Raw genomic sequence first — 11,739 nt, forward strand, 5'->3', positions numbered from 1 at the left:
CAGGCTATATTTCCTCAAGGCCCTGCTCTGTTACTGAAGTTCCACCTGTCATCTTCAGACACTAGAGTCACTGGTCAATGGTATATAGTTGTTTTGTCAGATTTCATGCATATAATTTGTCACTTCTGATCATATTGCATGTGACCTTCCCCCCCAGTTAGATAGGATTTGTATATCTTTTTAGTCCAGTTACAGTCCAAGTTAATTATGGGATAACCTACTTTCATTTATAATCTTTTTTTTATTAAACTAGCATATGATCCGCTTACAAATACAAATCATGGCATGACAACCGTACGAATGTTAATTGAATATATTGCTATTAATGGTAACAAGAGGATTGATTTTTTATTTTATAAATCATAATATTTATATGTAGTTATTAATAGTGTTAATCATTTTTTCTTTCTCCAGAATATATAATAAATGGTGGAAAACAGAGATTGGGTGTATAATGCTCCTAGAGTGAGTGTGGAGTTCATTAATAATATCAATGACTTTCTTGAGAGAGCATTTGCTAATGGAGCAGTTGGGGATGAAATATGTTGCCCTTGTCGCATTTGCTGTAATCGCTTTTGGTATAGTCGTGATGTTGTTTATAATCACCTTATTGTCAAAGGATTTGTAGAGAATTATTATGATTGGTTCTTTCACGGAGAGGGTGTGTCATCAAGGATGGATGTTGATGACAATAATGAAGAAGTTGATGTTGCTGATGATGCTCAAGACAACCTGGATGGGTTATTGCATGATGTATTTAGAGATGTAGCAGAAGAGTCTCCAGTGAACCAAGAAGATGACCTAAGTGACCATGAAGAAAGGTTAACTAAGGAGGCTAAGAAATTTTATAAGTTAGTTGATGAAGGTAAGCAGCAGTTGTTTCCAGGATGTAAAACTTTTTCTAAACTCTCTTTTATCATCCGGTTGTATCTTCATAAGTGCATCCATGGCCTAAGCAACGAGGCATTTGATGATTATCTAGCCATATGGAGAGAGGCAATTCCTGAAATAAATCTACCAAAGTCTTATTATGAGGCCAAAAGAATTGTGAAGGATTTGGGCCTTGATTACAAGAAGATACATGCTTGCCCGAGGCTAAAAAAATTGTGATGGATTTGGGCCTTGATTACAAGAAGATACATGCTTGTCCTAATGACTGCATGCTTTATCGTGGAGAAGATGAAGAAAAAGTTGCTTGCAGTAAATGTGGTGAAAGTAGATGGAAGGCAAATAAGCAGGATGTTCCAGCCAAGGTTTTAAGATATTTTCCTTTAAAACCTAGAGTTCAAAGACTATTCATGTGTTCTCAGACTGCTGAATCCATGAGTTGGCATGCAAAAGAGCGCCTCCAGGATGGGAATCTAAGGCACCCAGCAGATGGCAAAGCATGGAAGGATTTTGATTCCAATCATCCTGATTTTGCACTAGACCCTCGTAATGTGAGGCTGGGCTTGGCTAGTGACGGGTTTAATCCATTTCGGACTATGAGCATTTCGCATAGCACATGGCCGGTGATCTTGATAAATTATAATTTACCACCCTGGATGTCTCTAAAGCCAGAATATTTCATGTTGTCTTTGCTTATTCCAGGGCCTCAGTCGCCTGGGAATAATATCGATGTTTACTTGCAACCGTTGATTGATGACTTGAAAGAGCTATGGGAAGTCGGGTTGCTTACTTATGATGCTTCAAGTAAACAACCATTTTATGTTCGTGCAGCTTTACTTTGGACTATAAGTGACTTTCCAGCATTTGCAATGTTATCCGGATGGAGTACTAAAGGGAAGTTGGCTTGTCCTTGCTGCAACTATGGCACTTGTTCGCAATATTTAAAATACAGTAGGAAAATGTGTTACATGGGTCATCGTCGATTTTTGAGTGATAATCATCCATGGCGGTTAAATAGAAGAAACTTTAATGGCCATGTTGAGTTAGGAAAAAAACCTGAATCATTATCCGGGATAGAGATTATGGAGGAATTGCGTGGCTTTGTTAATGACTTTGGGAAGAAACAAAAGAAAAAATTAGAAAAGGGCTGTCCATGGAAAAAAAGGTTAATATTTTTTGATTTGCCTTATTGGGAGCAGAATACATGTCGGCACTTGCTGGATTTAATGCACATAGAGAAGAATGTGTGTGATAATATAATTGGGACATTATTAGACATTCCTGAAAAGACGAAGGATCATGTTAGAGCTCGTTTTGATTTGCAGCATATGGGCATAAGAAGAGATCTACACCCAACCAAGTCAGCTGATGGTCGGCATTTTACATTCGCTAAAGCATGCTTTTCGATGACGATGGAGGAGAAAAAGATATTTTGTGGTGTGTTAAAAAATGCTAAAATGCCGCATGGTTGTGCATCAAATATCTCGAGGTGTGTCAATGTTAATGAGAAAAAAATATCAGGGTATAAGACACACGATGCTCATTTTCTCATGCAGTATTTGCTTTCAGTTGCTCTGAGAAGGACTATGCCTAGACGTGTTTCTATTCCATTAATCAGATTAGGGGCTTTCTTCAAGGGCTTATGTAGCAAAGTTCTTAATTTAAATGATCTTTATAAATTGCAGTCAGAAATTGTGGAGATACTTTGTCAACTGGAGAAAATATTTTTACCTAGCTTTTTTGATATTATGGTGCATTTGCCGATTCATTTAGTTCAACAAATTTTGGATTGTGGGCCAGTTAACTATTGTTGGATGTATCCGGTAGAGAGATATCTTTGTAGATTAAAGTCATATGTTCGCAATAGAAGTGCTCCTGAAGGTTCCATAGCGGAGGGGTATTTGGCTGAAGAGTCGTTGACTTTTTGCTCGTTATATCTACATGATGGTGTGAAGACAAGATTTAATAGATATACAAGAAAGTATGATGAAGTCATTGATGATGATGAGCCATCACCTATTTTTCCAAAGATAGGTCATCCAGTGGGCGGAAAGAGGAAAAGGAAAGGCAAAGCATTTGCATTGGATGATGTAGATTGGGTTAATGCACATAGATATGCTTTATTCAATTGCGGTAATAGGGAAGTTGGGGAGTATATTAGGTATACTTTATTTATTAAATCTTTATATATTATTTTTTGTATTCTTTAAATTCCACTATATAACATATTATGTTTGTTTCTTATTAATACAGAGAGCACAAACTCTTGATTGAGAATCAACCGAGAAAACGAGGTAGAAGAAGAAAATGGGTAGAAGCTCAAAGGCATAGTAAGGATTTTCTTGTATGGTTTAAAGACACCGTGGCTGAATCTCAATCAATACCCAAATACATGAAGTTTTTTTCGATGGGTCCCAACAATATCGCCAAGAGATATAGAGGATATTATATTAATGGCTATACTTTCTACATCAAAGCACGCGATGATACATGCAAAACTCAAAATAGTGGTGTTTCTTTATTAAGTGAAGTGGATAGTTATACAAGCTCTAGGGACCATAATCCTATAACTGCTAAAGTGTCATTTTATGGAGTCATACAAGATATCATTGAACTAGACTACTGGGGCAATTTTAGTGTTGTTTTGTTTAAGTGTGATTGGTTTCAGCATGACACGGATGAATATGGGCTTACTCGTGTAAATTTTAACAACAAATGTCATACAAATGATCCTTTTGTGATGGCATGCCAAGTGCATCAAGTTTTTTATGTGAAAGACCCTGTTGAAGAGGTTAATAAGAATTGGCATTATGTTTTGAAGATTCCAAGCAATGTGTTTGAAGATCTTGGTGTCACTCATAGCGATCAATATTGGGTCGAAATCATGATAACGAAATGGATTCGATGGCAAGCATTAATGATGATGATGCAGATAATATTGGTTGGTGTAGAGATGGTTTGCCGAGATCCATTGTTGACATTCCGCCAAACATGGAGGAGCTAGAAGATGAAAATGAAGGAGAATCAGAAGGTGGAGATCAAGATGAATCAGAAGGTGGAGATCAAGATGAATCAGATTAGGATTGGACGGAGGATACTCCTTAATTTGTCTTCAATACCTTCTACTTGTGTCAAGATTAGAATTGGATGTGTTGCTTATTTTATTAGGGACATTTGTGATTTTATTAGATTTTGGACCTGAATGTTTGTTTGGAGTTTATGCGGTTAAAATGAACCTGATATGGATCTATCTAGTTAAGTGCTTTTATGATATATTTTGTCAATTAGTTTCTACTCACTAGATTTTTTCTGATAAAGTTTTATGTTCTTTTATTTTTTATATATAATTGCTGCTTATATCCTTCATAACCTAATCAATGATATACAAAGTTTTTGTTGTTGCTGTATGCTTGTATGTACCAAAGATATGAAGAAACCTTTAGTTTTTTCATATTAATACTATTAGTCTTGGACTCTTTCATCTAGCTTGGTATCATATAAGCTCAATCTTGAACACCTGACACTTCAGTTTTTATTATCTATTTTTCGTGTATCTAGTACTTATGTGATTCTTTTCATTTATTACTAGTTAATCACTTCTCTTTGAGCGATGGAAACAGTGGGTGATTCTAGATCAAGTTCAAAAGAGAAGAGATCATTTGAGGTAAATTCTTTCATTTATTTTGGCTTCAAGCATCTGGTAGAAATCTCTCGTCATTCTTAGTTTTTACTTCATTATCTTTTCAATGCTTGCAAAAATGCAGATATAATAGAGATAGAACATCAAGAAACCTGTTGAAGTTTTGTGCATAGTCTTGTATAGATATATGTATGCATCTGGTGCGCAATTATCTGCTCTATTCACATTTCGATGCATGTAATGGAATTGATGACTTAAATTGTGTTACAGTCAAAATTTTTGTTTACCTTTTTTGTAATTATTTTTAAATTAGAAATTTTAATTTAGCATTGAAGGAAGAAAATTACAATTTACAGTATTCAAAAAAAAAACTAGCTATGCGACTTGGTTGGCTGTTATCTCTTCATTTGCAGTAATCATCATCATGTTTAAATTTTATTGTGGAATGAAGACCACTGGTTGTAATTTCTTGATGCATTATTTATGTATTTATTTATCAACAAGGATAAGTACGAGCCTACTGAACACTTCCTCTAGATTTGGACCCTAGATCACTGGTCTATCTTGCTTGCTCTGTATAACATTCCAAGATCCTCTTGCTTGAAGTATTCATGATTTTCTTTTTCAATTTTATTGTGGAATGAGCATTAGCCTTTATTTTCAATTTTATGGAGAACAAGCATGAGAAATAAATACAAACTGTTCGAATGTCTTCTTCAGGATTGATCTGTGATAGAGTCTTATAGCTTAGACGAGTCTTTAAAAGTAGATTGAGTTGAAAGAGTGGTATTGTGCACTGTTTTCTTTACTTTGGAGCAGATCAAAGGATGAGTAAGTCTCCTCTTAAGTTAGTTCTTCTGTTATTGCAAAAGAGAATCTCATAGATACTATTAGTTATGTTAAGAGTCCATTAATATTTTGATCTATGTAGATCTGAATTAATTATATATTTTTTGGACAGGATAGTACAGTGGTTAAGGGAAGAGTTTGATATGTTAGATGGTGTCAACTGTCAACTTCACCTAAAGTTATGGTTTGATTGATGATGGAAGAGGGAAGAGGTGACGAAGTACGCTTGCCTCCTGTGGGTTGTTTTCGGTTAATTACATAGTGATTTCATAGTGATTTCAGTTAATTATGCAAAATTTTTATTGATTGTAGTGTTCAATTAATTACATAGTGATTTCAGTTATAAAACTGACAATAAACTCATTTCATATTCTTCTTTTTTCATGTGTGATCGCATTCTATAGGTCATGAGCAAACCTCTTGCAAAGAATTTCTATGGTAAATAAGTCTGCAGCCTAAGCAAGAATTTCTTATTTTGTAGGTCATGAGCAAACCTCTTGCAAAGAAGCGTAAAAAGACCTTTTATCCTCCTCTACATGTGACAAATCTTGCAAGGATGAATCAATCCAAAGCCTGCAGCCAACAACTTGATGGAAGCAATGTACCAAGGATGAAAATGAAGCAGAAATCGCAGTGTCATAGCCAACAACACGTTACAAGCAAGTTGCGAAAGCAAGTTCAGAGTGTAGATGTGCAAATGCAAAGGACAAAACATCTTGGAAAGAATAATATGCAAGTGAAGACTCGATCAGGAAAGGCACGGAAAGATCCTCAGAAACTTGATAAGAACAAATTGATGGAGAAAGAGAAAGTGTTAGAGAATATTATTTTATGGAGTTTGACCATGAGGTGATAAGGGAAGTTGAAGAGAGAGAGGTCAATGTAAATGAGGAGATAAGAGAAGATGAACAGAGAGAGGTCGACGAAGACGAAGATGAAGAGATAAGGGAAGATGAACAAAGAGAGGTACAACAGCCCAAAAATCATAGAGGGCCAACTAAATGTTTAAAAGTACATGGACGAGGCATAGAGGCACGTCCAGTTGTAATTTTAGACAAATTTGGAGTACCTATTAGACCGACAGACAATATCTTAAATGAACTTAGTAGTTTTCTGGGTACCATTGGAAGAAATCCAAGACGAACACCACTAGATAAGAATTGGCATGACATTGGGGAAGAAGACAAAGATAGTTTGTGGGAATATGTGAAGGTATGATATAGCACAAAAAAATCATTTTGTGTAATGACAAGATAGATTTTAACTTGTATGTTGTTATGTCATTGTAGGAGAAGTATTCAATTGCCGATTCAGGACGAAAATGGACCTTGCAAACAATTAATAGTGCATGGAGGCGGTGGAAGTGCTTGTTGAAACGTCAATGCTTTACTAGTTTGAAAAATGATGGAGAAAGATGGAAAAATCGCCTCAAGACTGTTCCCAAGGGTCAATTTAGAGCTTTACTAAAGATTTGGCATTCTCAAAATGCAAGGGTAAGAATTTAATTTTCTATTAATATCATTGTTTTGTTTCTCAAATTGCAAGGGTAGAAATATTTAATTTATTATTTCAGTTTCAAACACAATGTTAAGAAAATGATTAGTGGGATATTACGTTTAGCCATTAATCATCCAAAGTTAAGGGTGGTCATATTACGTTTAGCCATTAAAAAGCAATGGAATCAGGATATATTCACGCAACACACAGATGGTCCTATTGCATAAAAACCCAAAAGCCCCTTGATCCATAATTCGCTCGAGCTTGAAGTTGACGTTGAATACAAATACTCGTTGAGTTCTTGTAGGTATTAAAGATTTTTATATTAACAATTGGAATACTTTAATGCAACTTACTTATACGATTCTCAGCGTGTATCAAGTCATGCTGACTTATTAAACATAATGTTGTCTTGATGCATGGTTGGCTTTAACAGTTGTGGTTGCTCTCTAAACTAACATGCTTAGGTCTTTGAGTACAGCTACTCATGAATACAAAGTTTATTATGATTTGCCAAAGCATCATAATTTTGTACACCAGAAACATTATTTAATCTAGGCAAATTGTTGAATTCCCAACTAGTGGATTTATAGCTCCATAAGTCAATTAGATAAGATCATTTTCCAAGGATGCACTATGAAACAAGTATTTACTGTCACCTTTATTACAGGTAATTACGATATTCTATGTAAAGAACTTAAAAATTATTGATCTCCTTTTTTCTGCAGAGATAGATATTTATATGGGTAATTATGAATTAATCTTCTGCTTGTACCAAATTAACAATATCCATTGGAATTTGTTTTTATATCTTAACCTGAAAAGCTGCAAACATAACATGAATCAGTTCTATTGCTAAAGTTCCAATCACTTGCTTACCTGAACTTTGTTGTGATTTGATTTTAAACGATAGAAAGAAGAAACAGCCTTGAGGTTGTATATTTAGAGCATAACTGAACTTTGTTGGTGAAGTACATAAATTTAGTATGTTGCGCGCAATTTAGAAGGCAATTTAGTATCTTTGCATGCATGAAACTTTTTCTACGCCTGATACGCTCAACTCTATCCAGTTTTTGCATATTTAGAACACTACTGAACTTTTCTGCTGAATTACATGATTAGGTTCATATGCTGCATCTAAAGTCTATATAGTTTTATTTTAAATTTGGAAAGGCTATATCTTTGTGAGCATAAAGAATTTTCTGCCTTCTACTTTCCGAATTGTAGTTGCTCCGCAAGTGAATTTTATTTATTCAATTTATATCATTTATCAGTACACAGCAAGTCCCACAAAGTGTAGCCCCAAAGTAAGGTTCAAGAATTCGCAGAGATATGGTAATGATGATGTTTATCTATGATTTAGACAGTGCATGAATGGCTAAGTGACTGATATGTTGTTTTGTTGTAGGAAAAGGAATTGAACCGGCCTCCAACAGATGCAGAAGTGTTTCTAGAGACTCGTAAAAAGAATAAAAAAGCACAACCAGAAAAAAACACTTGAAATGATTGATACATTGGAACAACTAACTCAGGAACAAACTGAAGGAGAAAGTGTAGATGCATGGCATCTAGTCAATAGAAAAGAGCATCCTGGACGTGTTCGTCTTCGGGGAAGGGCGATCACTCAAACCATGCTAAAAAGCAATAAGGAGAAGACCATTGATCCGTGTGATCAAGTCCCTGAGTCAATTGTTCAAGCAATAACAAAGAAGGTGGTGGCCACTCAACAAGAGGAGATGAAGAAACATCAAGAAGCTCAAGCTGCAAGTATGATTCAAACATTTGCAGAGATGTTGAGTGAAGTAACTGGACGTTCGGTTAGTCCAAGCTTTGTTGAGAGGTTTAAAGCACGTACTAGACTTCCTGAAGAGGCTGCCAGTGGTCTAGATCATGATAGTGCATGCTCTTTGCAAACACACAAGAGTTGAAGGTAAGTACCCTTTACATGTATGTTACAATCTGTTTTTTTTTGGCATATGGCTTTCGGTTTTTGTTTCTCTTGGTTTTTATGGCCTGGTATTGGTTTTCCCTGTGTTGGAGCTTGTTTACTGGCCTTGGTTTTGCTGGAAGTGGGTGTTTTGCATTCAGAAATCACTGTAGCAGAGGAGTTTTATGAAGTTTTGTTTTCTGTTTTGTTTTCTGGTTTGTTTTCTTCGATTTCCTATTGCCTGGACTTAGGATTCAGAAATCACTGTAGCTGGAAGTGGGTGTTTACTGGACTTGGTTTTCTAGTTATTTTCCCAATAAAAATTACTGTAGCAGTGGATATATTCTCAAAGGGACTTGGCTTTCGTGGTGTTTTTTGGCTTAGCCTTCCCCAGCGGCTGCAAACTTTGCTGGAAGTGGGTATATACTTTTGGTTTTGTTCAGGAGCTTTTGTTCATAACTTAAAAAGTCTTTTGTAATAGTTCTATGTTTTTATAAAAAAAAAAGTACCCTTACACATAATGACACTTGCCTCTGTTCATAGCTTTTTTACCTCTAATTCCGAGTTTAATATTTATTATGTTGTGGATCCAGTGACTTTAGATTCAAGCATCTCAACTAAAAGACAATCTTTTCCTTTTTTTCCTTTTATTTTATCATAGTTATCTACAGAATGCAAGTCATGTGCCTTATCTACAAAATCATAGAGGGGGGAAGGAAAGCTTACATTCATTCCAACATCAAGGTTGGGGACTATACTGATTCATATACTTTTTCCAGGTCAGCAGTAGTTTTTCCACATGATTAGGCACCGTCCTTATCTACAAAATCATAGTCTTTTTTTTAGTAATGGGATTTATTAGTGTCTTTCCTTGTTTCAATTAGTTTTTTCAATGAGTAATGGTCATTGCCCGTCTTTGATCTTGGCAAGGAGTATAGTCATTATATTTGTCATCGCAAGGCTTGAAAGCCTGGACACTTGAATCAGAGAGGTCATTTGGTTTGGAGTTCCTCTCACAAAATCCAAATTAGAATAACATGGGGATCGATCAAGGGCATCAGATTCATGATGAGTCAAGTAAAAAAGGAAAAAAGAAGCAGAGACCTTTCGGTTTTTTATTGTCTCAGGTCATCAAGCTCATAATACATGTAAAAGGCTCACTACTTGCCTAACATTTTAAAAGTGATCGATCGAGCAGCTATGATTCGATAAATCTTAAGCATATTACCCCACATGCAATAATAAGTCTTATTAACTTTTACATTACATCAGCTATCAGCTAGCTAGCTTGTGTTCTTAGAAAAGAAGAAGGAAAAGAAAGCATATGTAAATTTAATATGAACAGAAAGGAGAAGTGACACATGCACCAGCATACGTCTAACCAAACCAGTCTGTATTTGACCTATGTTATTTACGCTAAGATGAGATTTGGAGTGACTGACCTGTGATGATACACCTACCAACAGATTGCTAATTAAATCCACATGTTACTGGCGATACTCCTTAAAATTGGTTTTTTGTTTTTCTTTTTCTATACCTTATATGTTAGGCGTTTCATCGAATGAACTTCCATTTCTTATGCCTGTTCAGAAAAGTTTCTGGTTTATAATATAAGTTGCATCATAAATAGAGACCAGCTTCAATCTTTCTTAACCCCTCTGGATAAGTAATTAAGTAATTGATATTCTTCAATGTCTGCTATTGTTAGTTATATTTAATTGTCAATATCCTGTAGCTAGCTAGTTAGTACTGCGCATATGCTTTCTTTTCCTACATACCTTTGATTAATTTCTCTTTAACATTTTCTTTAGTCTCATTTGAATGCTTCAAAATATGATTGGTTAAAATTCTTAATTTATCACGTTGACATTTTCAGCTTATAAATCATGGGGTGCCCGATGTCGTGATCAAATCATTGAAGGCTGACATTGAAGAATTTTTCCAGTTGCCCTTAGAGGAAAAGAAAGCATATGCACAGTTGCCCTTAGAGGAAAAGAAGGCTACGACCATGCATTTGTTGTCTCAAAGGAGCACGACCGCTTAGTTTCATTAATAGTATGATAGCTAGATTCTGAGTTGAAATGTTGGTAGTGTGGATTTAATATTTTGTAGTTTTTATACTATACTACTGAATGTTGGCACTTATCGTTATGGTTATGCTCAACATTTTCACTTTGATATTGTGTATTAAAATTTGATTTGGCCATGTTCTTAAAAAGATTGTCCAGGTAATTGGATACTATATGATTTTGATGTAGGGAACCAAGAACAACCAAATTAGAGCTGTTGCAATAGCTCAATCAAAACCGTTGCAATAGCTCGATCAAAACTGTTGCGATAGCTCAATCCAAACCGTTGCGTTAGGTCTTTTAAAACCGTTGCCTTAGGATTAAAAAGCTGCTATTAGGAACAAAAATAGAACCGCTGCCTTAGGTCAGGAAAATCGTCGCGCTTGTGTGCGGTTCATTAAAATGAACCGTTGCTTTAGCTATGGTAACCATAGTCTTAGGTGGCAATAAACCGCCACATTAGACTAAACCGTTGTATTAGGGTACCTAATGGAACGGGTATTAAACTGTTCCTCTATAGGGGAAAACCGTTGCCTATAGTCTAGGGCAACGCCCGCAAAGAAGACGGATGGGCAACCGCTGCACTTGCCCTAAGGTAACGGTTTTTATGCTAATGTAACAGTTTTTAACCGTTGCCTTAGCCTAAGTCTGTGGTAGTGACTTTCGGTTTCGGATTGTACCTCATCTTCAAGAGCCATGAAACAAATGTTTGGGTCATGAAGAGCAATCTTGGCACCCTCATCATCGCTATCCGAATCGCTAGGTTCGGATTCATCCCATCCGGCATACATTGCGTTCTTCTTCTTGTATTTCAAATACTTCTCTTTGAGCTTGGGACAATCCTTGGCTAGGTGACCCGGTTCATTGCA

General features: G+C 35.8%; 1 protein-coding gene and 1 long non-coding RNA gene across 2 annotated transcripts; both read left to right on the plus strand.

The window, feature by feature from the left end:
- On the plus strand, positions 1,110 to 3,969 carry LOC109846125. Its single transcript, XM_020415351.1, has 3 exons — positions 1,110 to 3,049; positions 3,142 to 3,679; positions 3,751 to 3,969. The coding sequence occupies exons 1-3, from the start codon at positions 1,110 to 1,112 to the stop codon at positions 3,967 to 3,969; spliced, it is 2,697 nt and encodes an 898-aa protein (XP_020270940.1).
- LOC109845468 lies at positions 4,380 to 5,938 on the plus strand. Its single transcript, XR_002248371.1, has 2 exons — positions 4,380 to 4,552; positions 5,859 to 5,938. It is a non-coding gene; the product is annotated as an uncharacterized LOC109845468 (long non-coding RNA).

The sequence above is a fragment of the Asparagus officinalis genome, chromosome 6, assembly GCF_001876935.1.
Source record: "Asparagus officinalis chromosome 6, Aspof.V1, whole genome shotgun sequence".
In the NCBI taxonomy this organism is placed as follows: Eukaryota; Viridiplantae; Streptophyta; class Magnoliopsida; order Asparagales; family Asparagaceae; genus Asparagus; species Asparagus officinalis.

What these genes read in the sequence shown, in the direction of transcription:
- LOC109846125 (XM_020415351.1), top strand. Translation starts at nt 1,110, where the DNA reads ATGGATTTGGGCCTTGATTACAAGAAGATACATGCTTGTCCTAATGAC. An exon ending in GAAGTTGGGGAGTATATTAG is followed by an intron (nt 3,050 to 3,141) that starts GTATACTTTATT and finishes TTATTAATACAG; the next exon opens with AGAGCACAAACTCTTGATTG. An exon ending in TGAAAGACCCTGTTGAAGAG is followed by an intron (nt 3,680 to 3,750) that starts GTTAATAAGAAT and finishes TGTCACTCATAG; the next exon opens with CGATCAATATTGGGTCGAAA.